The sequence below is a fragment of the Marmota flaviventris genome, chromosome 7, assembly GCF_047511675.1.
Source record: "Marmota flaviventris isolate mMarFla1 chromosome 7, mMarFla1.hap1, whole genome shotgun sequence".
Taxonomy (NCBI): domain Eukaryota; kingdom Metazoa; phylum Chordata; class Mammalia; order Rodentia; family Sciuridae; genus Marmota; species Marmota flaviventris.
The window spans coordinates 94,786,828-94,814,676 of record NC_092504.1 but is presented as its reverse complement, the minus strand read 5'-3'; the positions used below and the strand labels follow the sequence as shown (position 1 = coordinate 94,814,676).

The 27,849-nt window shown below is 37.3% G+C and overlaps 1 protein-coding gene across 1 annotated transcript in view; it reads right to left on the bottom strand.

Moving 5' to 3' along the window:
- The window catches only part of Slc39a8 (solute carrier family 39 member 8), a 75,761-nt gene that overhangs the window by 38,137 nt on the left and 9,775 nt on the right, over nt 1–27,849 (bottom strand). The window contains exons 3-6 of the mRNA XM_027935542.2: nt 10,967–11,129; nt 3,490–3,659; nt 770–892; nt 146–310 (exon numbers count right to left, since the gene is read on the bottom strand). Of these exons, the coding sequence (XP_027791343.1) occupies nt 146–310; nt 770–892; nt 3,490–3,659; nt 10,967–11,129 (621 nt within the window). The remainder of the gene's footprint in view (nt 1–145; nt 311–769; nt 893–3,489; nt 3,660–10,966; nt 11,130–27,849) is intronic.

Here is a 27,849-nt window from a genome sequence, read left to right as displayed (position 1 = left end):
ACATTCTACTTACCTCATATTTATAGGAAGAAGTCAGATACACCAAAATGTACAAAATGCTGGCTCTACGGTATTCACAGCAGTCTTTGCATAGTAAAAAGCACAGAGTACAGTAAAGGAAAAAAATGAAATCAACACAACATACCTGGAGAGAGATTACACTGACATTATCAAAATGAATATGTCCATTAGGCTCTGTGACAGCAGGATTTGCATAGCACGTCACACCATTGATTGCAGGTAACGTTTTAGGTTGATGCACTTTTTCTTGAGGACCAAAGTCATCATTTCCAAAGTGAGTATGATCATTCTACATAAAAAAAGGAGTATGAATAGGTTATAAGACGAAAAAAAAGACAGCTCACACAGACAAGCAAATAGTTTACTGATTTTCATTTAAAGACAACATTTTTTATTTCTGGTCTTATGTAATGCACACTTTTTAGATTTATAACATCTCTATTTAAATGTATTCTCATTTATTAGATTCTGTCACTTCTGTTTTTCATGTTAGGGTACATATACTTCTCTGTTTTGATGAATATGAATGGAATATAAATTATACACATCTGTTACTTGACATTAAATTGTTGGTACTTGTTCCAAATTCTACAATATGAATCAAGTATTTTCTTATACTTGTCAACACACTGACCTTTTCATTCTCCTCACATACAGGAGTCCAATAACATAATTCTAAGAACAAAATTCCTGCCCACATTAAGGAGTTTTAGAGGGTAACATATCACATGCTTTAAAGTCCATCTACCTGACCGTATGTCTTTAATAACATCTTCAGTGTTCTTTCAAAAAAGAAAAATATGTAAAATCCACCAAACACAGCAACTGCTTTCTCAACATAGTTGTCAACTTTAGGATTAAATCCAAATGCCTGAGGGAAGAAAAAGGGCAAGTCAGGTAAAACTAAGTAATTTAACTTGGTTTCTGGAAAATAATACCATAATTTGTCAGTATACAATTTTCATCAAAGTTCTAAGTCCACCTTCACATCCAAGTAATATCAGGAACTCACCTGCCAAAATCACAAAACAAATATTCTGAAATTTGAGGAGCCAAATCCTATGGGATGGCAAAGAAATCTTACAACCAGAAGTCATCCCATTAAATAAAGCCACTAGATGATCTCACAGTTTCTTCCCTAGAACACCTAGGGCAATATGGTTTTGAAAAAGTCAATTTTTAGCAGTGAAGAAGCAGCACTGATTCTCATCTTTATGAGATAATAGTAGATCTAGGTAATGAAGACAAAGGAGATATTGACTACCCACTTTCTCTAAAAGTAGTACATTTTCCCATGATATCCAGAGTAAAGAGATCTCTCCCCCACTGCCCCACCACACACACATAGAGAAAGATGAGAATGAAATAATCCATTGTTGAGGACAAAAAGACAAGAGTTGGAGTTTGAAGTCACAAAGAGTCAAGCTGTCCCTAACACATGGAAACATTAACTTAAATAAAATAGGGGCAGAGAGTTAATATGTGAAAAGTAAAAAAAAAAAAAAAAATCTAAATTCGTGGTATTATTTTTTGGGGAGAGTGAAGTGGGGCTACTGGGGATTGAACTCAGAGACACTTAACCACTGAGCTACATTCCCAGCCTTATTTTGTATTTTATTTAGAGACAGGATCTCACTGAGTTGCTCAGTGCCTTGCTCTTGCTGAGACAGGCTTTAAACCTATGATCCTCCTGCCTCAGTCTCCTGAGCGACTGGGATTACAGGATTACACCACTGCACCCAGCTTGAGGTATTATTACAAATACAGATTTTTTTTGGCGGGGGGTGGAGGTATCAGAAACTGAACCCATGGCCACTTAAGCACTGAGCCATATCCCCAGAAGTTTTTTTTTTTATAAATGTTTTCAGACAGGATCTTGTAAATCCTTAGGGCTTCACTAAATTGCTAAGGTTGTCTTTGAACTTGTGATCTTCCTGCCTCAGCCTCCCAAGCCCCTAGGATTACAGGCATGTGCCACTGTACCCAACCAGATTCTTTATACTAGAACATTTTCAATAAAATATAAAACCTTAAAATCATAGATGTAAAATCTCTAGTCTCTAGTCTAAAATCTCTAGTAATACTAGTTTGTTTAATCTGTGTGTGTGTGTGTGTGTGTGTGTGTGTGTGTGTGCCTGTGCATGTGTATCTATGTATTTGGTGCTGTGAACTGAACCCAGAGCCTTACACATGCTAGGCAAGTTCTCCACCACTGAGCTACTTCCCTGACCCATTTGTTTAATTTCACTGGACTTAAAAGCAAGAGAGATGATAAATACATATAGTATTGTGTTATATTAAATGTATAAAATTTATTTTTAGTCATAAAACCTGCCCTGTCAACTTAGCTATAATACTAGTCAATTGTATATCAAGTCATTTAATTCTCTTGGATTTTAATTTTCCTCTCTATAATTGAAGGTTTGAAGTAAATCCTCTCCTACGTTCTTCCTGTATCAAACAATAATAATAAAATCTATAACTCTAAAAAGTTGTACTCCCATTTCCATAGAGGGCTGTGAAAACTCAACAAGGTTTTAGTAATTTTTTAAAACTTCCTGAAATATTATTTTGTCTCTGTTTACAGGTTGTATCTCTCTCTCTCTCTCTCTCTCTCTCTCTCTCTCTCCCTCCCTCCCTCCCTCCCTCCCTCCTTCCCTCCCTCCTTCCCTCCCTCCCCATTATGTGTAGAGAGATACAGTCTGTGTATGCACAGATTTCTCTAGTTCTCCTTTGTGACTTCCTCCTACAAATGTCTCTTTCTTTTTCTCTCCTCTTCAACATTTCCTTTCTTTTCTTCTCACTAATTTCCTTCTTCTATTACTTTTTCCTATATGGCCATTATATATATATATATATATATATATATATATTACATGAAATAAAACATACATACCACTTGTTGAATAATTGAATAGTGCATGGTAATCAATATCAGGTCAATAGCACATTTTATCAAAGAAAAAAATAAGTTGCTATTTATTTATTAGCCCACAATTGATTTTTTTTCCTTCAATCAAAAAAGAAGGAAAAGGGTTGTTAATGATGCTCTCACTGATCCTCTGGTAGTAAATATAGAAGGGCCTTTTGTGGTATATCTTCAGTAAACCTGACATTGCATGCTCTTAAGGAAATAAATAAATAAATAATGAAACAGTGCCCAGAAAAATTAAATTCACCCAAATGCGAAGCACAATAAAGTGTTAACGGCCCTCAGAGGTGTCCCAGAGATGTCTGAGCACGTCCTGGTGGCTGGCCTCCTAGAATATTAATTTTGTCTCTGACACTGACAGCCACTGCAGCTTCAGACAAGCTTTTACATTTGCTATGATTCAGCTTTCTCTTTTCCAAAACACTATAAACCAGACCGTAAAATTCTGAGAGAATTATGGAGGTTAAAACTGTATAAAATGCTAATGCATTTAAGAGAAACAATTATTCATAGAAACCAACAGTCAACATCCTTACCTCTGGAATAAGTTGGAAAATTGCATTTGAAAAAAGGGTCCCAATAGCCAGTCCCACAAAATAGGTCAAAATTTTGGGGAAATAAGACTTCTTTATCAGTGGAGTCAAAATTAATCCAAGGAGAGATGCCAGGTTAATAATTGTCACTGACAGGAATCCATATCCCCAAACTGTGGGTCAGAGGGAAAAGGAAGTCGCAATTAATCAGAGCCAAGGAGCCAAATGAAACCTTACTGTACATCACTTGGAAAAAACTTCTTCTTTGAAAGCTTGAAATGGAAATCTTCATTAAAACAAAATTTTTACAATGAAAATTATACAGAAAACTGAGAGCATATAACAGCATAATAAACATTAAGAAAAATAGTGTCTGACCTTCAATCTGTCTTAAATCATCATTATGGGATCAAAGAGTTTTATAACTTTCAGGAACTTGGAAAATATCTGGAACAGTGACCAAGAGTCTGAGGTCCACGGGCTCTACGCCACTGAGTTTCATCTGTGACTCAAGGCCTACTACTATTCATGGAGCCTAGAATCTGGACCAAACCATAGTTTCTCCTAAAAAGAAGCTTTCAATTTTCAGCTTTTGTATGAAGATAAAGGAAGTGTGAGTTTCAAGGAAAAGGTATGGGATGATGTGCAAAGGGCAGGGGTAGAGGTGAGGTAGGGTGGGTTAGCCTCCAGGTGAACATCACTGCGGAAGCTGAGCTTGTCATAAGCATTTGTCTGCAGACTCCTGAATGCACCTCCTGGGAGAAGACAGAAGCACCTAAGCCCCCCACTCCCTGAGGCCTCCCAAGACCTAGTGCATGAGACACAGGAAGTGAGCACTTCCTGTGAGGCTGGAGGGAAGGTGGCTGCATTGCACAGTTCACCTTGCCAGGCCCAGATCAAGGCAGAGATTCTTGTGACAGATGGAAGTGGCGCATCTTTCATCTTTGGACACCCAGGGCCTGTTGGTCAACAGGTACTCAGTAAGTGTTGCCTAGAGTGAAATGAATAAATGCTGTCCAAAGTTCTAGAGCTAAGGGTAGATGTGACCTATGACCACTGGGCCTCAATTTTCCCTCTTGATCTAGAGAAATCAGTTTAAGGAAAAAATGGAAATGCAAGTGAAACATATGCAGTGCAGACTGAGACACAACATGCCACTGGAACCCTGAAATGAGTGGCTTTGCTGATGGCCCCACACACTGTACACAGAGAACAGTATGAAAGAGGAGAAAGCTGCCTCTACTGCCATTTCTTTAAAATACATAGAAAATACTTTTAAATATTGGACCAATTTTCTCATGGCACTCTCAGAGGAATTCACTGGTGACAGCTAAGGCTCAGTGGGCATTTGCCATGTGCCAGTACTGTGCTAAGCCATCAACAGGTATGAATTCATTTGCTCCTCACAGAGCCCTGTGAGATGAGCACCACTATTACTACCTCCTTCAGACAGTTGAGGAACCAAAGCATAGAGGGTTCAAGTAAGCTGCCCCAGTCACACAGACAGGAAGCTGGCTTTCCAACCCAGATCGTCTGGCTCCTGAGCACCCATCTTTAGCCCCATGCTTCATTATTCCTGTAGAGGTCATCCAACTTTTAAAAAGGCCAAAGGATTCAACAAAACTGTAAAAATGTATCCTGAATGATGCCTCATGAATACAAGATTACTCACCATTATTCTAGTCCAGTATCCATGAATAAAAACACTTAGCAAATATTCATGGAGCCTAGAATCTGAACCAAACCATGGTTTCTCCTAAAAAGAAGCTTTCAATTTTCCATGTGGGGAGCTGGAAAAATTGTGTGCCCATGCATACACACAGGGCCATGTACTAAATGAAAAGGACAGAGAATAAATGACCAAATCTCACTATAAGAACCATCACGCACTGACACAATGACTCTGTCTTCTCCAGACTCTCTACTATCAGCTCCAGACCCTGGCCATGCTCTACAAAGTCTTCAACAACCCACCTCATTCCCATTTACTAACTTATCACCAAAAACAATACCGGTGCACTCCCCTCAGACTCCACTAGTAATTTCCCTTAACACAAATGGCCCTCAATCCTATCACCAGCCTTCACACATTTATTCATCAACACACACTTCTAATCTTATTGGGTAGACAAGATGTCTACATGTTGAAAAATAAAAAGACAATTTTTTTTTTTTTACTACTGAGTAGAGGAAAAGTCACATACTTATCAAACTCATCAGCTTCCCCTGAGAAATCTTGTTCCAAATTCACTTAGTACCTCCATAAATAGAAGAAATACCAGGATCAATTTCAATTTGTCCATCTCCACTAGTCAATTCCATAGACAATTGGTGACCAAAGCCTATCAATTCTGCTTTAGATATCTCTAACTTTCAGCTTCTCATTCTTCGTGCTTGTGGGAGTACGGGTCCTGCCATCTCTCCTTCACTTGATGCAATATGACAGCTTTCTGTCTGGACTCCCTCCCTTTGATTGACAAGGCCTTCAAACTATTATACCAAGACATAAAAATGATAACTCATGCCCCTATTCCAAACCACCCTTCCTATACCTTTCTCCTCAACATGGTCTCCTCCGGAAAGCCTGTTTTCTGTTTTCTTCCTCCCCGAGGCAACAGTCTCTTGCTCAACAAGATTCTCACAGCTATTTGTTTGAAGTCGATTGGTCAAAAAAAAAAAAAAAAATCAATTCATCTCCTTATCCCATATCTTCCTTGCCTTTGTGGACATTTATCAGAACTATTTGAGAATCTGGGAATATAAGTCATCGCATGCTAGGGACATTGCATAGAGATGTCCCTTCATGTATTGGTAAGCCATAATTTGAAAAAATAAAAATCTATTTTTCCACTCAACTAAGAAACACCAAAGAAAGAACTGGTATGAACATTTTCCTTGTACTTTTCCATTTACACCTAGGACTTACTCTAAGGATCTGTTTCAGAGAGGATACTTTATATGAATTCGGAACCATTTTAATAGACTTCAAGGAATATCAGTAACAATAGCTAACATTTACCGAATGCCCACTGTGTGGGTCAAAGAAGTTCACTTATTTTTTAACTCATCTATTTATTACAACAGCTGTATGAGATAGCTAGCATTATTATCCCCACTTTGTAAATTATGAAATATGATTTTATTATTATCCCCATTTTATAGGGGTTTTGTTGCTATTGTTTTTCATTGGTTGGCTGGTTTTGTTGGAAGAGGGGTTGGTTTTTGGTTTTCGGGGTATTTTTTTGTTTTGTTTTGTTTAGTAGTGCTTGGAAATCAAACTCAGGACCTGTCATGTACTACATAAGCCTTTGAACATAAAACTATTCTCCCAGCCCCACCAACTTTACAGATTTATAAACAGTCTAAACTTCAATTTCTACCTGGCCCCACTCAAAGAGCAAGCAGCACAGATGGTGTTTAACAATGAAAACTCTGGAGGCAGGGGACTTATACTTAAAACCCAACTCTTCCCTTTACGACTATCATAGGCTTGTCCTTGACTTCACTGAGCCCCTGTTATTTAAATTGCAGATAAAAACAGCTCCTATCTCAGAGTTTTTATAAGAATAAAATAAAACAAATGCTATTCTTATAACATAGCAAGACTTCAATAAATGTTGTTTATTATTCTTTCCAAAAAATGTAGTAAATATATCATCATGTAAATTTTAATCCATTTAGATCATTGTTGTACAGCGAAAAAAACAATAAACTTGGAGTTAGGTGCCCTGGTCTGTCTCCTACCTCTGATTATTATGCCTATGGAAGCCACTAACTCAGGAGTGTGGGCCTAGGTCATTGGTTTGAACAGAATAATCTTGTAATAAAATTCTATTATTCTTATTTATAATCTGAATTAAACAATGATCTGTGAACTCTTTGGGGCCATGAAGTTATTGCTAAAATGTAATTCATTTCTCTCCTAAAGATTTGAATTTACTATTAGTCTCTTACACTCATTGATATGACTTTATATATATACATACATACATATATATATAGGACTTCAAAAAAATCACACAATGTAAGATCTCCAAGAAATGAGGCTATTTTATCTTCCTGCTGAAATATCAAAATAAACACACTGAAAAAAATTCTTGTATCATGACCCCATTATTGCTTTTATTTTGATTTTTTATTCCCTTGGATGTACTCAAACTTGTCTCTCTATTAAATGAACTGGTATATCAAGATTTGGAATCTTCCAAAGCAACTTCATACACATAATCTCATCTGATTGTCCTAGCTAGCCTGTGAGTTGGTGGTGCAGTTAATCATTTTGAAGAACTTTTCCTTGTGAGAAAATAGCACTGGACAAGGGCAAGAGAATAGAGTGAACCTGAGTAGGCTTATATAAGAACAAAGACATAATTGTACTACTGTGCCCAGGGCACTTATATATATTAACTCATGATGCTCCCAATAATCTATAGGAGAAGAGCTCTTACATCCATTTTTCCAATGAGATGGCTGAGGCATAGAGACATCAAATAAGTTGCTTAAGATCATACAACTGCACTGACATAAAACAATTGATTGTCACATCAAAAAGGAAATATATTGCCAAATTAAATAGATTAGTAGTGCCAAGTACTCTGTCTTGATATTGGGTCCTCAATTCAAGTATTAGGTTCCTTTCCGGTCTTGTAATTAAGAATTGTTGACTTTTCCCTTTATGACTTTACAATATTGACCCTAGAATTCCTGCTTCCAACTTCCCTGTTTTCATCTTTTGGTTTCTGAACTGGAGTAACCTTTGAGCAGTTAAGGTTAAAATCACTTTTGCATACACAGAATAGGAGATTTCCTTTTTCTGAAGTCTAGCTTCTTGTACTCAGAATTATATCATGTTAGATATATTTTATTTTTTAAAAAAGACATATTTTATTTAACAGTACTAATAGTATTTATGTGCCATTCTAAGTACTTGTCAAACATTAAGTTATTTAATCCTTATAACAGCCCTATGAGAAAGGAACTGTTTTAGATGAGGAAACCGAGACATCAAGAGATTAAAGTCATGTGCCCAACACAGCTGGATACTTACAAAGCTGGAATTTGAGCCCAGGTGAGCTGTCTTCACAGTCTGTCCTATTATTGTCTATACTACTAGCAAATGTTAGAATATTAAAGCATTTGCAAAATTCACTTTTGAGTGTAAAGTATAAACTGTATCGCTAAACAGGCTGTATCGAAATATAGATGTTCTCTAGCAAAATATTTGCTTGAATAATTAGCAATTATTCACAATTGCTATTGGTTCAAAATTGAAATTATTTTTATTCACAAAACTGATAATTAAGTTGATAACGTATGCTTGATGATTTCTATTCTTCATATGTATTAATATAGAAGATAAATGAGAACATGGATTTTGAAGACAAGACAACTAGGGTTGAATCTGGCTCTCCCAAACACAAGTTGTGTAACTTTCTTTGAGCAAAGGATTTCAAGTCCTTGTACCTCAGTTTTCTTGCCTATAAGAGCAAGTTTCTACATCAGAAAGGTGTATATTAAATGAGTTAATGTATGTAAAGTATTTGGTATCTGTTGAATAGAAAATACCACAGAATCTGGCTATTGTTAGTCGTTATTATTGTTGTTCACATATAGAGGATTGACACATACATACAAAGCAATCCAAAAGTAGGTTAAATGATAGTTCTTTGTTGAGTCTCCTCTTGTTTTCTCTATATTTACTCTCCTTCCAGTATCTATGTATACTCATGTTTGATGAACTTGCTCAGACCAGCATCTTGAAATGCCACCTCTATGATATTGAATCTCCTATCTCGATCTTTCCTTTGAACTCAACTGTGTGCACACCATTACCTACTAGATATCTCCACTTATGGGTCTATGTCAATACATAAGGCTGACTGTGCCAAATATTCTTAATCCTCACCACTCCCTTTTGTCTTCATCCCCAGAAATGGATACAACCATGTATTCAGCTTCTCTGGCTCAAACCTTGACTCATCTTTCTCTTTCCCACATCTGCCCCAGAAGCAAACCATTTTATCACAGTCTCCAAAATCCATTCTGCATCTGACCCCTTCTCCCTAGTTTGATTTTTCTCTACCTTAGTCCAAGTTCCCATATCTTGAGCATCCACCCCTGGCAATAGCCTCCTGACCAATGCCCTTGCTTTTGCTCTTGCCCCATGACAATGCACTCTTCAAATCGAAAGCAGAATTCCCCCTTAAGGATTCAAATAAAATTGTGGCACTCCCAGTTTAGAATTCCATGTTGGCCTCACACTCTATTCACAACAAACTCCAATCAGTTGGACCACACCCTCGCAGGCCTCCCCCATCTGGTGTCCTCTGCTTCCAGGACAACACTTCCGTCTATCTCTGTCCCCTCACTATGCAGACACACAGGCCTTCTTGCTGTTCCTTCCTCAGCCAAGCTCACTTCCAAGCTACACGGTCTGCTCCCTCTACCAAGAAAGCTCTGCCCACAGAGGATCTGCAATGGCCCACTCCTCCTCAGCCAGGACTCTACTCAGATGTAATCTCACCCCTTGAACGTCTAAAATCTCATCCACCCACACTACCTTCTCTGCCTTACCTATTTTATTTTCTTCTGAGGATGCAATGCTCTGAAACTACATTCTCTTATTTGTTTAAATGTGTATTATTTTTCTTCTCTACTATGGGATAAGCCCCAGAAAGGCAGGAAATTATTCTTCATATTCATTAATGAATCCTTAATGCAGAAAACACTTATTGCATGAATAAGCTAATTTAAAAATGAAAATTTAAATACCCAGGTGGAACAAGTAAACAATTTTGGGATATTGAGAAATTGCATATAACTGGGAAATAGAACCATTGAACAACTAGTTTATTTCACTGATGAAAGTACTATTCCATGTTCTTAAGCATGTGAACTGTATATTAAGCAACAATTACTTTTCTTATATTTTAAAATCTGTTCACAGCAGATTGTTCCTTAAAAATGGAGTGCTTATGGCAATACTGTTATAGACCCTTGCAATCATTGCTAACATTTTTTTTCATCTAAGATTATTAAAAGATTAATAACTCCATCCCTTAAGCTTTAATCTAGTTCCCTTATCCCTTCACTGACAATAGCAGATACACTGGCAAGTTTTAGAATAATGTGATACAAAAATAAAAATAACATGGTAAGCAAAAGGTGATGGAAACTAACAATTAACTATAAGACAAATAATTGATATGCAATCCAATATGTACAGCATAGCATAAAGTATATATTGTTTAAAATCAAGGATTAAGGTTTACAAAGTCTTTAAGTGATACTCAGTACAATTTTGAGTCCACAAGTACAAGATCATTACTTATGAATTTTAAATGAATTTTAATTCTAACTACTTTCAAAATGTAAGTAGATTAACTAAAAGGAGAAAAAAACAGAAAAAGAAGCATATTAGCATCATTTCATACTGATTCAAAGACTTTTCAAATAAGGGAGAGAAAATGCTTCAATGTACCTTCTGAGAGGCTTGGTTTTGTTTTGTGCTTGGACCGATCTGTACAGGGGTGGAAGCTTAGCTGTTGTACTAGTGCGGGACAGATGGCCGAGAAGTTTGAGCTGGTTATCTGGGAGGCATTTGAAAATCCATGAAGGGAAAAGATCTCTGCAGCAGATAAACACTGAAACAGAATAAACCCGATAACACAACATGTTAATACTATAAAAGCACATGAACAAAGAGGCATTGAATAGTTCAGCCAAAACCCACTACAGAAATGTACAGACCCTTAAAATAAGGAAATAGTCCATACCTCTTTAAACCTAGAAAAAAAAAATAGCACAAAGTCATCTTAATCAACAGCCTGCTGATACCAGATAAAAATTACAGATTGGCCTGGATGTGTGCAAAGACTTTTAAAAATAAATAAATAAAAAGTGGGGCTGGGGTTGTGGCTCAGCGGTAGAGCACTGGCCTAGGTCATGCAAGGCCCTGAGTTTGATCCTCAACACCACATAAAAATAAGTTAAAAAAAAAAAAGGTATTAAAAATAATAATAATAAATAAATAAATAAATAAGTAAAAACTGTGCTGGGGTGGGCCTTAGCGGCGCTCTTGCCTAGCATGCACAAGGCACTCGGTTTGATCCCAGCACTGCAAAGCATAAATAAATAAATAGAAATAAATAAAAACATATCATCAGCATTCAAACAAAGGGTTTTGAGACAATTTCAAATTCTCAATATTCCCTCCCACTTTCTTTATTTATTTGTTAGTTTGAATGGATTTTTATAGGAGCTATCAGAGTACCTATCGAATTTCTTACAGATAAACACCTGGTCCCCCACAGTTTCATAGTAAAGAAATTCATCCCTCCTCTACAGAGCAATAATAATCCTAACATATAAAATTATTTTAAAATGTGTCTCTAAAAGAAACAGTTGTCTCTAAAAGAAACTAAATATGCTTTCTTCTCACTGATAGCTTTTCTTTATCATATGAAGTTTTGAAAATAGTATTTTTGAAATGTAATAATTCTTAATGAGGAATAGAATCTGCCCTAGAAAAAAAGGAGGACTGCAAATTCAAGGCCAGTCTGGGCAACTTAGTGAGATGTGGTCTCAAAATAAAAAATAAAAAGGGCTGGAGGTGTGGCTCAGTGATAGAAAATGACTAGGTTCATAGAAAATGACTAGGTTCAATCCCTAGTACTCCAAAAAAAGAAAAAAAAAATCTGGAAAAAAAATAACTTTTTATTCTCAAACACATTTTAACTCTAAACTATCTTCCATATACTTGCATTATAACAAAGAATATAAAACAAACCAAATACTAATACATGCTATAAGAACTATAGCATGTGAAAATAAACATTTACTCAAGTAGAAGTGTCTATCTTTTAATAAATAAAATAGGGAAAAGTTCTTTGCACATTCTAGCCAGTCCTGAAGCCCCACTAAAACCTTAACTATGTTCTAGGGACTGAATTGCCCCCAAAAAACTCTTATGTTGCATCCCTAACCACCCAATGTGATCATATTTGAAGATGGGGACTTTGGTAGGTAATTAGGGTTAGATGAGCTCGTGAGGGGCCTGATCTCATGGGATCTATGTTCTTATAGGAAGAGACACCAGAGAATTTGCTTGTTGGCTTTCTCTGCTATATGAGGTCACCAGGAGAAGGGCACATTTGCAACCCAAAGAGAGAGCCCTCCCCAAACAACACCTCCTTTGCATCTTGACTTCCAGTCTCTAGAACTGTGAGAAAATAAATATCTGCTGGTTAAGCCACTTGGGCTATGGTATTATATTATGGCCGCTGAGCTGACTAGTACACTAGGAATGGTTTTGAGAACTAAAAAGTTGAGTTGTTTCACATAAGGTGCTGTAATTCCCTTCATAACAGAAACAATGAAAGTTAAAATGTCAGATTTTGATACAAAGAAACCACTATTGCTTACAAAGGAAAAATTAAAAAATACCAAATACAGCAAGATGCACACAACTGTCAAAGCCAGATTGCAATTACCTTACAGAAAATTCACCTTCTTTTTTTAATTGATTTTTTAATTTTTTTTAAATACACGACAACAGTGGAATGCATTACAATCATATACAATACATATAGAGCACAATTTTTCATATCTTCTTTTGTTTTAATGTCTAAGTATGCATCTAAAGTTGCTCTTTATTCAACTTACTCTCTCCTTTGGGTTTAGGATGATAGCTAACCACTGGCCCTAGAAGAGGACACAGCAAACTGACTGCTCAATTAATAGTCTTTTTCTCTATTAACAGTCTTCCCTGGGGCTGATAATAGGGAATCCTAAGCTAATAGATGGAGAAAATACCCAGATACCATTGCAGAAGAGAAAGTGGATATAGTTTATTCATCACCATGAAGACACCCAGGAGCATCATTGCTAGACTCAAAAATGACAGAGCCAGTGTGGCTCAGCTGGCCGATGCATGACTCCAGGAATTAACCAGGTGACAGACAGCAGAAGGTGGGACTTTCAGCCTCCAACACAGTTGTTGGAGCCAGTACCTTACAATGAATCCCTCATTCACATGCTTGTGTGCTCACGCTTACACTCGCTGTCGCTCTCTCTCTCTCCCACCTCTCTCTTTCTCCATTTCTCTCTCTCTCTCTCTCTCCCCCCTCTTTCTCCATTTCTTTCATATATATATATATATATGAGAGACAGAAAGCTCCTCTGGAGAAATTGTTTCTCTGGAGAACCCTAATACATACCTCATACCTATCACGTTAGTTTCTGACTAAAATATGATTTCACTACTTTAAATGCTATCAGGCTCTGGTTTTCTTTAACAATATCAAGTATAACAGCCACAGAATTATACTACACTTTGCATTAATTATTTCCTTCTTTCTACAAGTATTTATTGAATCATTGAAGTCTGGGTATAATATTGATGGGAGAAGAAGAGGGTGGGGAAGATAGAGGATGACAACCAGGAAAAAAAAGAGTACAGATAAATAAGCAATATCACTCTCCCATCAAGAAGCCTCAATAACGGTGGTGTAAATGAAGTAAATATGCCAAGATCTATAAAACCAGAATGAAGGAAATGAATCCAAGAAAGACACCACAATAAAGAACTACAAGCGTTAACATGAAGGAGAAATTATACACAGAGGAAAGAGTCAAAAACAACTATGAGGACAGGACTCTGGAAAAAGATAAAAAGGATATGGCTCGGGGTCTGATTAAGGGACTTAGGAGGAGAAACACAACACGTGGGGCAAGAGGGCGGCCAATTTAGTTTTAAGATATTTGAAGTTGCAGTGCCTGCAGGGCCTCAGATTGAGATGATCTGAAGCTTTCTCTGACAAAGGTAGATGCCTGGGAGAGAGATGAGGCTCTCTTCTGTGAAAAGATACCTGAGCAGGCAAGGAAAAGATGATCAGGAGAGAGAACACGTAGAACAAAGAAAAGATCTTTTTTATATAGAAAAAGGCCTTGGGAATATATGTGTAATTTGTTCAAACACAGGGAAAAAAAGAGCCAGAGAACAAGATGGAACAAGAGAATCCCATAACATAATAATCTAGGATAGCAAAATGTAGTGAATGCCCAGGACTTTGGCCTGCCTGGCATTCCTTATTTGTGGGCCAGTCAGGACAAGCCACCTGACTGCCATGGGAGCACTTCTTTCATGTCATGTGAGTGGGGCTGAGCAGGGAACAAATGATCAAGATTTGTCTACTCTCTGATAGAAGTACTGATAGTACGGGCAGGAATGCTGTGAGTCTAATGACTCCTTCAGCCATTTTGCCACCATGTGAAAGAAAACTGATGACTCAGAGATTTTCAACATCATCATTATTTCCGTGGATACAGCTGTGCCTGAAGCTAACGTGCCCTTGACTCCTCAATTACCTGAGTTAATAAATCCCCTTCTTGTCTTAGGTTAAAAATAAGTCATAGTGGATATTTTTTTTCTTTCACTCTTCAAATGAAAGATCTCTAATTATTTAAAAGTCATTTTCTAAAAACTAGTGAAGGAATGCTACCTAGGTGAAAGCAACATTTCCACTTTTTCTCTATTTCTTCTTCCTTTTCTTAGCACATGGACCATTTTCTCTACTTGGCTGTCTTGTCAAGTAGCACCCGTTAAATAATACAAATAATAGGACCATCTGATCCTATGACCATTATGCCAAGGCCTTTGCACCAAAACCTGAAATGAAAATCATCCCATTCAACTCAACCCAGAACTGGTTTCAGATTTTTGTCATGGACTGGGACTCTGTGGGAAGCTAAGAAGTTCACAGTCCCAATGAAGGACACTGCTAGGTGTGGCTTATACTCTCTGTGTGGCTAAAGGTAGGGAGAGAGAGTAACCTGAGATGTATTTAAACTCACTGTCAAAGTTAGAATAAAATATCAAGTCCGGGTAATTTTCCTAGGTGGTAAAGTAAGTGGGACACACGAACTTCAAATTGTATTACAAATCCCCAAAGGGAGTCAGAGAGTGAAGTTGAGTTAGGATCCAAATCTGAAAGAACCCTAAGTCCATTGTCAGCAAGCACTGCAATTACCTTATGGGATTCACCACATGCACAGCCATGCGCATTCATTTACTCATTAAAAAAACAGGTTGATCACACCTTCTGTGGGCCAGAAGTTGGGCAGGGACTGAGATTAAGACATGGTTCCCGGAACATCTTCAATAAGGTCACCATTCATCAGAGAAAACAGGTGCAAAACTGGTAAATATAATGATATGAAGGAAGTATTGTGAGATACAAGGGAAGAAGCCAGGGATCACTTCCTGGAGGAGAAGACACACATACACAGTCTGCCGTATTATTTTGGTGCTTCTGAGGGCTGGGGAGATGAGACATGATTCACATAAAATAACAATCAGTAATGCAAATGAGTATGCCGTTAATTGACATGTATTTTCTATACAACAACTATCATAGGAGTTCTATAAAGGCTACAGTTAATAGGAACTATAATATATGCTTAACATATTCAAACTCTTTCAACCAGCACATTAATTACTAATAGGTTTCAGGAAAAATCTGGATGAAGAAATCATATCTGATAGTAGAATGAATCAGAATTATTACCCTATGTACATATACAACTATATAACCAGTGTGATTCTACATCATGTAAAACCAGAAGAATGAGAAATTATACTCCATTATATATGATGTATCAAAGTGCATTCTACTGTCATGTATAACTAATTAAAACAACAAAAAAATTTTAAGTCAAAGCTGTCCAACTTTATAAATGTTAATGACAAAATTCAAACAGGTTTTCTCACATTTTCTGGCTTCTAAGCCAATACTGTGCTGCTATGTCTTGCTCAAACACTGAGAATAACTCAAAGGGGAAATGATTTTGATCCTGTCATGGAGTGCATTTCATTGCCCCTATTAGTGACTTGAGTCATAAAGTTAAATTGCCTTTCTACTCTTTAGAATCTACCCAGAGAGAGACCTCAACAACAATGCTACAATTCAAACATCAACCAGGTTTTCTCACCATGGTGTGAATTAAGAAGAAAATGAAAGATAGTTATGATAACTTGCCTCCCAGTAAGCCCACCTAGCTATCATTCAAACAGGAAAACTGGGTGTGGGGCAAAAGCTGAGCTCAAACAACAGATGGCCCAGAGCCTGGCACAGCAGGAATAAGGCTGTGGCAATTGCTGGGAAGTGATCCTGAGGCAGGGTCACGGTACCTAGGCACCTCTGTGTTCATGCCATCTTAAATGCTTTGTTTCCCTATTACTATTTTAAACCAAATACACTACTTTTGCAGGTCCAGCAGAGGAGCCAGCCTGTTGATTCATTCTCCTGGGCTACCATTATGTAACTACATGACTATGAAACTGATACAACTGGCCACAGGCTGTCAAGAATGTATTCAGAGGAAAAGGTGAAGATTCAAGATGATTATTTAATGAGACAGAAGCCTCTGGAATCCTTGAGCTCATATGACCTTAATATTTACTAATGTTAATAAGAACACTATGTGCCTGCCACAGGGAAGTGCTCAGTAACTCCATGTTGAAATGAATGAATGAATGAGCTCCTCATGTGGTTTCATAGTATTCTTTAGAACCAAATGCAAAAAAAAAACAGTAATAATGTAAATAAAATTATGAAAAAGTAAAAGAAATAAAAATCAGAAAGTAAAATACACTTAAGAATGTTTCATTAAGGTGACAAGCCAATATAAGAAGAGAACAATTTAATAATCAGGAGGACATTTCTGACCGTAGAAACAAGTAAACAGTCCCATTAATTTATCCCTTTAGGGGTCACTGAACAAATGTCATGGAGTTGGTGATTTAAATGCTCCACACTCAAGGCAGGAACATTCAAAGCTGGAGTGACTGAGGAAATCTCTTCCAGATTTGGTATTGCTGCAATCTTAGAAATGTCTTACCTCAGTTTCAAGAAACTTGAGCCTCATTCCTCCTAGGTATTGCTCAATCTGGGTATAAGCTGAATCACTATCAACCTTCTCTTGAAGTTTTGCCCTCTTAAATGACTATTCAAAGTTTATGCCTTAGTATTTTATCAAGATAAAAGACCGGTTTTCCCAAGATTTGAACAAAGAACAGTCTAGAAAGATAATCCCTAGGTGTAAGAGATAGCTAATCAAGTGATCCCAACTCTGTTTCCCTGACATTAATTCTTCCATTTTTCCCTTGGTTTTTCTTTTTCTTTTTTTTTTTTAACCATCTCATATATTTATTTTTTTTAATTTTTATTTGTTTTAATTAGTTATACATGACACTAGAGTGTACTTATATACTTTGATATATCATACATAGATGGGTTATAATTTCTCATTTTTCTGAGTGTACATATTGTAGAATCACATTGGTCATACAGTCACATACATACATAAAGTAATCAGTCCTCCTCCTCCTCCTCCTCCTCCTCCTCCTCCTCCTCCTCTTCTTCTTCTTCTTCTTCTTCTTCTTTCTTTTCTTCTTTTCCTTCTTCTCCTTCTTCTCCTCCTCCTTCTTCTTCTTCTAATTAAGAACCATCTCTGCTATTCCAAAACACAGAAGAACAGACAGAGAAGAGCAAGGCACAGGGAAGTGTTCTGGGGAAAAGAGCCTCTGATGTCTCTCCCAGGAGGAGGCAAAGAGACTCCTGGGTGGATCCATATGTGCTGCTTGATATCTGTGTGAAGCCTAAGCCAATTTGCACACCTTACACCTGCAGCTGTCTGAGTTCACACCTAACTGAGGCCCACACTATGATGTCAGAATCCACAGGGCTCAGGGTCCCCTGGCTGTCCATCAGTTTTGTCTCTCTCAGCTCTCCATTTTCACGGGAGTCACTGCTTCTGAATCTTGTGTTTCTGCTCTCCTTTCATTGGAGACACACAGAAGCATGGTTTGCAACAACACAGCTGTCACCCCCTTCCAGCCTTTGCTTCTGTCATGGGTATGGGCTGTGGGCCCACCTGTGGAGGGCAGTTTTCTTCTGACCTAGACCTTAAGAGCACTTGCTACTCTCTGATGTGTCTCATCTACTGATCCTCCAGAATGAGTATGTATGGGGGACACAAGGTCATGATGGGAAACTATGCTGGGAGTGGGGGTCCTCGTGGTGCAGGAAGCAGAGACCTTCCTTACCCTGGCTCAGCCACAGGTGCCCTGTGATTTGTGCTACTGTTGGCCTCTGTGTGGTGTCCACAGTCAGTGTTTGATTGATGAGGCTTCCTGCTTCAGCAGAAATGTGCAGGAGGAATGTCGTAGATTTTTCAACTCTCATAATAAGAATAAGACTTTTTCAACTCTCATAATAAGAATAAGAAAGGATTCTGGAAGCTTTTTGCCTTAATGAAATATGAAGACTGACATTCACTTGTTGAGAAATTAAAATTTGCAGTAGATTTCGATGGTCTTTTCTTGAGTCTGAAAATCAGTAATAACTTTTTTTTCAATCTTTAGTTCAATTGGGGATTGAACTCAGGGATGCTTAGCCACTGAGCTACACCCCCAGGCATTATATATATATATATATATATATATATATATACATTTTTTTTTTTTTTGAGACAGGGTCTCACTAAGTTGGTTAGGGCCTCACTCAGTTGCTAAGGCTGGCCTGGAATTTGGGATCCTCCTGCCTCAGCCTCCCAAGTTACTGGGTTTACAGGCATGTGCCACAAGGCCCAGCTATAATAACTTTCAATTTTTTAAACCCCTCACTATAACTACACTCAAGGTATTTAATTTCTTTTTCTTCCAACTCGGAATGATTGATATCAAAGGGATGGTAGCACTTCACTCACATTGTGATACTAGAACACAATGCTCTGTTCTCTAAGACCCTATGAAGCACAATATTAACACCTATGGGGTTGAGAGAGAGCAAACATTCATCAGGTAGAAACCCTAGAATGTAAAAGACATTGATATATTCAAAGTGATAAAGGACAAAATGTGGAAGCGAAGAATCCTAGAACCAGCAAAAGTGTCCTTCCCATAGCAAGGGAAATGGAGGTATTCCCAAATGCCTCTATCACTTTGTGCTGCTATAACAAAATACCTTAGTCTGGGTAATTTATTAACAACAGAAATTGACTTGCCACGGTTCTGGAAACTGGCAAGTCCAAAGTCAAAGCACCTTGTTGCCATAGCCTCACATGATGGAAGGGGCAGAGGAATGAGCTCATCTCCTCAAGCTCTGTTTTTTTGTTTTGATTTTTTTTTCTTTTCTTTTTTGATGTACTGGCAGTTGAACAAGGGACCTCAGGCATATTACGCAAGTTTTCTATCACTGACGTACATCCCCAGCACTTTTTATTTTGAGACAGGGTGTCTCTAAGTTGCTTAGGCTGGGTTTGAACGTGTGAACCTCTGCCTCAGTGTCCCAAGTGATGGATATGTGTCATACTCACATACACACATATGCATACATACACACTCACACACACTCACCTACACACATCCATACACATCACATACACACTCACATAAGTGTACTCATACATACTGACAAACATGCACACACATATCCATACATTCACACATACACACCTATACACACTCACATACATTCACATAAATACATTCACATACACACACTTGCAAACCTACTCACATACACTCACACACTCTCATTCTTAAAATTTCCTAAAAATCAGATGAAAAGTACTGAATATATTAATTCAAAGAGAAAGATGTCTTGTTTCACAATACATTGTTAAGAGGAAAAGATTTTTATAAAATAAATGTACAAAATAACACTAGTGCTAGAAATAAGGTTAAATATAATCTGCAGCTATCTGCTCCAAAATGTTAACAGTGCTTATTTCTGTGTGGTGAAATTATGGGGATTTTTATTTTTTTCCTTTCTGCTTCTCTGTATCTGCCAAAGTTTTTATCACTGCACTTACATTCCTATTTCATTGAGAAAAATAAAATTAAATTGATGGGAATTTTTTAACTTTTTTCTCTAGGTTGTCTCTCTCTCTCTCTCTCTCTCTCTCTCTCTCTCTCTCTCTCTGACACACACACACACACACACACACACACACACACACACAAGATGAGCTAGAAGTCTAAGAGATTACTAAAAATGAAGAGAAAAAAAGAAATAGTAAAAGCTACAATACATTTTTTCAAAACAGTTCACACACAACAGAATATTACTCGGCAATAAAGAGAATAAAATCATGGCATTTTCAGGTAAATAGACGGAGTTGGAGAATATAATGCTAAGTGAAGTTAGCCAATCACAAAAAAACAAATGCCAAATGTTTTCTCTGACATAAGGAGGCTGAGTCATAGTGGGGTAGGGAGGGGGAGTATGGGAGGAATAGATCAACTCTAGATAGGGCAGAAGGGTGGGAGGGTAGGAGAGGGGCAAGGGGGTAAAAAACAGATGGTGGAATGAGATGGACATCACTACCCTAAGTACATGTATGGAAAAGACACTAATGGTGTGAATATACTTTGTATAAAAGCAGAGATATGAAAAATTGTGCTCTCTATATGTAATATGAACTGTAATGCATTCTGCTATCATATATAACAAATTAGAATAAAAAAATTTAAAAAAACAAAAAACAGTTCACAAACTTTTCTGACTTTATCATAGTAAACCGACAAGTCCTCCAGCCCTGTTCCATGCTACCTTCAGTTTCTCAAGCCCTCTTCACCTCTAAATGCCTGGTGTGGTGTCAGACAGAAACCAGATCTGGATTTCTGCCTCTCAACTCTGACCTGACCCTACTTCTCATCACCTGTAAGATGGCCCCACAGGCTTTCTCCCATCTGCTAGCAAGACCAAAAGGCCTTTTTGCCTTGCTGGTAACCAAGGGCTTCACTCAGTCCCTCTGGGGATAAAGGGTACAAGGCATGCTTCTTATGCAAGTCAGAGCATGAAGAGACCATGAGGAATGAGCACATCCTTCAAAACCATATTATCTCTGTATGCAAGGACTGGCCTTGTCCATCACATAACCAATCACACAAAGAGACCTTTAGCACACTGATTCTCAAAGCATGATCCAAGGCCCCTGAGGGTTGCCGAGATTCTATCAGAACATACGCAAGTCAAAATTATTTTCATAATAATACTAAGTCTACATTTCTCTTTTTCACTCTCACTCTGTTATGAGCGAACAATGCAGTTTCCAGAGGCTACAGATGTCATAACAGATCAAATGCAAAATCTCATATGGGAATCCAACCCTCTGCTATTAAGCTAGGTATTAGACATTTGCAAAGCATAAAACAATGCCATTCTCTATTTTTATGGTTATATAAAATACAGTTATTTTTTCTTTTAACATAGAATGAATTCATCATTGTAATTTTTAATAAATTCAATAAATATTTCCAAGTTTTCTCAACACTAATTTCTATAATGGTAAATATTAATAGATATGAATCACACATACTAAGGCTTTTTGATGTTCTCCATAATTTAAGAGTACAAGGAGATCCTTGGGACAAAAAGTTTGAGAACCTAGAACATATGCACAGGAAGCTCCAGTGCCAAAAAATAAATAAATAAATAAAAACACAGACAATGCCTTATATGCCATGTAGCGGAGGAGTTAGGAGCTTTTAATATAACCCTATCTAATATACCTCTTATCCTATTTATCCCACTCCATAAGATTGTGTCCACTGAAGCATCACTCTCAGTTTGCTCCTCTTCTACTCATCTTAAGGCCTAACACTTAAGGAACTCAATTATCTGTCTTTAATGTTCCTCTCCCTCCTTTACCATCCTCTACAAACATACGTGAATGTGAACTCTCTATTCTAACCAAACAGTTCTAATAAGCCATGTATTCTACCTCTATTGTGACATTGATCTTCATGGCCTAGAAGACTGATGCCCCTCCTCTCAAACTATCCAACTACATTCTGTCCTGTGAAGCCCCTTTTGGAATCCACCTCCTCTGCTATGCTCAACCCTTCTTCTCCAGACTCCTACATCCATAGTGTTTATTTGTTTATATTTACTGGTACTTCCTTATATGATTATCTGTTCACAGAAATGGGTATCTCACCAGACACCGTGACGCACACCTATAATCCAAGCAATTCAAGAGGCTGAGGCAGGAGGATCATTAGCTCAGCAACTTAATGAGACCCTGTCTCAAAATTAAAAATAATAAGAAGAAGATCTGGGTAAATAGCTCAGTGGTAAAGTACCCTTGGGTTCATATCCACCATATCCTCATCTCCAAAAAGGGGCATCTCTTCAGTAAGATCATAAACATCTAGAGAGGATACTTCTTCCTTATTCTGTCTTCCTCAAATCCTAACAAGACTTTGGACATAAAAGACACACCATGTATTAAAAACTCACTAATTTGATAGGTTAAGCAAAGAGGATGCATAAAAGGAGATTTAAAACTAGCTCAGGAGGCTGAGGCAACAGGATCACAAGTTCAAAGCCAGCCTCAGCAATGGCAAGGCACTAAGCAACTCAGTGAGATCCTAAATAAAAATACAAAATACAAAAAATACCTTGTCTCTAAATAAAAATACAAAAAAAAAAAAAAAAAAAAAAGGGCTGGGGATGTGCCCCAGTGGTTAAGTTCCCCGGGGCTCAATCCCTGTACCAAAAAAAAAAAAAAACTAGCACTCAATGTCTAAATATAGTTCTGGGAAATAAAGTCAATAACCTGAGAGTCATTTACCACGACCTCTGAAGAGCCAAATTTTACAGTCACAAGGTTTTCTGCTCATTCTATGAATCTCTCCCAGAATCAGTTCAGTGTGGCCCTGATACTACAAATAAGCAAATACTGACATCAGTGCTTTCAAGTTGACCTAGATATATAGCAATGGAGAACAACCAAGTCCAAATGAGGAGAACAGAATTCTGAAAAATTCAGAAATCAAGAGTCAAACAAAATTTATTATCTTTATTATTTCCTTTTACTCAGACAACACATGGGTAAAATTTCAACTATTTCTTTTATACTACTTTTAAAATTTATTTATCTGCATCAAAGGAATTACGTTTTTACCTTGACTTAAATAAGTTTTTAATTTGATTAAACTAATTTAGAAAGTTGTGTTGTTACAAAATATTGTTTAAAAGATTGAAATTATTTATCAAGCAAATAAGTATTCAGTTACTCAACAAATATTTCCTGAATTCCAATTATCTGCTAGACACTATGCAGTTAGGTGAAAACAGAAGGTGACAGAGACAAACACAGTCTCTCATTTCACAAATCTTACAGACTTTTAAAGGGTTCATATAAAAACATAAATAATTATACCGTGGCCTGCTACAAGTTAGGGTAGGATCCATGAATGGATCAGGTAATAGGATTGTCAAAGACTTTCTAGAGAAAACAACATCTAAACTGAGACATGAAGATGAAGTAGAAATAAGGTTGAAGATATATGGGAATGGGGGCAGATGCCACAGGGTCCTAAAGGACAGTAGAATTCATTTTAACTGTACTGGGAAGTCTTGTGAAAATCAAGGCCTGCTCGGATTTGCATATTAATGATATAAGTTGGACAGAAATGTGGAGGATAGAGACAGGAGCAAGACTGGATGTAGAGGGCAGCAGCAGCCATGTGGGGGACTTCTGAGCACTCACAGCATGCCAGGCACTGGGGAGAATGGCTAGATACGGAATACGATTTCATCTCCACTACAATCCTACTAGGTAGTTACATTTTGTTCATTACATGAAAGAGAACACTTAAGTTTAGGAATTAAATAGAAGATATTTAGAAACTAATGTAATAAGGCTTATGTGCATTTGACAAAGAAAGAAGAAGCAGAAGAAGATGGAGGAGAAAGAGGAGAAAAGAAGGGAGGGAGGGAGGACAACATCTATTTTCTCAGCCTAATCCATGGAGTAGATGGTGATATGTATCTCTGAGATGGGCAAAACAGCATTACTAGGTTTTCGTGGAGAAAGAGATGGAGTTGCTGAGTTCTATCTGAGACAAGTTTAGACCTGATGATATGGGGAAGTTGGTAGAGTTAGAATCCATCAACCCTGGATGTCCAAGGTTCAAATCAAAAGAGAAATCTGAGCAAGCACCTCACATAGAAGGCAGCCATACAGAAAAGCATAACCTTAAGAATGACTGAGGGGGGGGGGGCTGGGGCTGTATAGCTCAGTGGTAAATCACTTGCCTCACATGTGTGAGGCACTGGGTTCGAACCTCATCACCACATAAAAATAAATAAAGATACTGTGTGTTCATCTACAACTAAAAAAATATTAAAAAAAAAAAAATAAAGAGTGACTGAGGTTGGGCTGAGGTCGTGGCTCAGTGGTAGAGCACTTGCACATGTGAGGCACTGGGTTTGATTCTCAGCACCACAAAAAAATAAAGGTATTGTGTCCATCTACAACCAAAAAAAAAAAAAAAAAAGTGACTTGAGATTGTATGTAAAGTCAAAAGAAGACGGGCTTGTGATGGAACCCTGAGGAACACTAGTAATTAAAGAATGAGCAAAGGAAATCAAAATTGAAAACCAGCAGCCAGAGAGGCAAGCAAAACAGCAAAGTTGCAGGCAAGTAAAGGATGTTTCATACTTGGATATAATCGGCACCATCAAAATTTACAGAGGTCAGACAAGGCGTGAGAAGCATTCATTATGTTTAACAATAAAAGGAATAAAAGGTTCTGTGTGACCTTGTGTAGAATAATTTCAAGGAAGTGGTGGGAGAAGCCCAATCACAATGACATGGGGAGTGACTGGGGGATAAGGAAATAGATATTCATACTTCCCCATCCAGTTACATGCAGAAAGTGAGGCACAAAAACCAGGGAATATTCAGGGGGATCATAGTACAGTGGCCTCACTAATACAGCATCTGCTTAAGCACAAGGGGAAAGAACTGAGGATTCAAAGTTGGAATGTCTCATGTCCCAAACAAATTTGTGTACTTGTTCTGAACTTTATTTAAACAATTTACTTGTACCTCAGATTCCGGAGAAATTGATATGTAGTAGGTCTCTTAAAACCGTTTGGCAAAGCAAATGTCCATAGCAGGAAATAACTTTGAAAGGTTAGAAAAACAGCTTGTAAAGGAATTAATATTGGATTTTAGAGTCAGCTGTTCATAATTATTGCAATTTGGTTAAACTAATTTAGAAAGTTGTGTTGTTACAAAGTAACAAGAGGGCAAAGAAAATAAATATTTTTTTTTCTTTTTTATATTCAAAAAGACAGTAACATCAGCAAAGAACACCCCCCTGCCTCAAATGAGTGCACAGTTCACAGTAGTTTCAAGAAACTGACATCAGTTTCACCTTGACCTCCAGGCACTTTCAAGGTGAGCTAACCTCTCCATGGGATGGTATTCTTCCCACGAGAAGCAACCATGGAAAGGACACAGGGTCTGAAGTCAGTCACCCTAGAGTGGAATCCTCACTCTGCACCTGTGATCTATCTCATTTAGAGTCATCTAACTTCTCTGAGTCTGGGTTTCCTCCTGGTTAAAAAAAAAAAAGTATTTTCCCCCAGGGATTAGAAATATTGGGATGTAAATAAGAAAGCACTAAGCACAATACCTGACACACAAGAACCTCTCCATAAATGTTAGCTATTATTCCTATTAGGAAAAGAGCAGCTTCCTCTGCTACCTGCGAAGGTACTACCCATGACATTTACATAAATGGCAATCATAACATTAGGAACAGAGCCAGTGGTTAACTTTTCATATTAATATGTGTAGGTGAAGTAGCCAAAGAACATACCAAAGTTCTGAGACACTACTCCTAAAGAAACTGCAGTGCATCATGATTTCATATACAAACTCAACTACTGGATACCATCAATAGCATGCAATCCTCAACAAAATGGTCTGTGTGCTTTATAGCTCACACCCAACTCAGAATCAACCTACTGATTTTGCCAGCCCCCTCCATTTGAACTTCGGGCTTATTTTCTCTTTCCCTGCCCTTGAAGAGCCATATCTCTCCTGTTCCACCTCGAGTTCTCCAATTAACAGGGTTCAGCTGAATAGGAAGGGGCCTGGATTCTTTGGCTTGCAAAATCCATATAGAGGTTTATATAGATTTAGAAGTATATCTAAATTTAAAATCACAATTCTATCCTTCTAGAAATATAATATGGATCTTAACCACTCATATTTTAGTAGTAATGTAAGTTTTGGAAAGAAATAACATATAGCCTCAGAAGTTGTAGAAGAAAGGAATCATTTCAATGTGTATTCAAATACTAAAACTATTTCATTTGTTTCCACACCTAGCGTAACATTCTCAGCAATGCATTACAAGTGTTTGATGAAAGAGAAGTAGAGACAGTTAAAACCTTTTTTAAGGTGAGAGTCATCATGGAAATGAAGCCACCAGACTGACTGACTTGTCACTGAATTTTTCCTGTCATTAATCCCTGCGGTTTTTTATAGCAATACTTTCTTCTATAAACTGTCTGCCTCTAAGGTGCTCAGGTCCCTAATCAAGGACAATTTTGCTAGAGACAACACACCAAGTAACGTAGCATTATGATGAGAGTAACCATGTATTAAGCACATAATTTCAACCAGATATGATGCTAAGTATTTTATAAGGTTTGTCTTTTTTCTTATTTATTATATGCATACAAGTAGTGGGGGGTGGATCTTACACTTTTATTGTTAGTTCATGTAACACACTAAATATAGAAAAGCCATGGATGTTCTTATTGTTCTTATTTTTTCCTTCAAACAATCATTCTGTGAGTAAGGACCATTCATTTCAATCTCCAGATGTGAAAACTACGAATTAAAGAGGTTAATTTGCTTGCCTGTGACTCAAAATAAGCTAATAAGTGACAATTAAAATTTCAAACCATGTCTGTTGGACTCTAGAGGCCAAACTGTTAACCATTATCGTGTACTCTCAATATAGTCAAAGAGCTAAGAAACTCATTAAATACAGCAATGACAAATCTAGATTATTTTGAACTAGATTCACAGAAGTTTTAAAGCCTTAAAGCCTTTATCAATGCTTGCTTAATTTTTCCCTCTAACTATTCAGTATATTTTTAAAGAATTACAAAGCCAAGGTGTTAAATATTTGAAAGGCACAATACCACTTTTCAGGTAAATACCTTTGATCTAGATTCAGATATTTTTGTTTTTGTTCTCCTTAAACTTCAGGCCAAGAAAAACAAAAGAGGAGCTTTGGAAGGAGACAGAAACTGCATTAAACAAGGCTCCATTCTGAAGGTTTTCTATGTTCTCAAATCCCATCATCGCAAAGGTAATTCAATGATAGCTTCACTTCTTTATAAAATAAATCTCAAGACCCAGCAAACCTATTCCATTACTGAAACAGACAAGGGGAAATTTTTGAGAATAAACTTATTCATTTCAATTACAAACAGCAATCTCTTAACTGGAGTTGAACCTGGGGAAACCCTCTGAAAACTA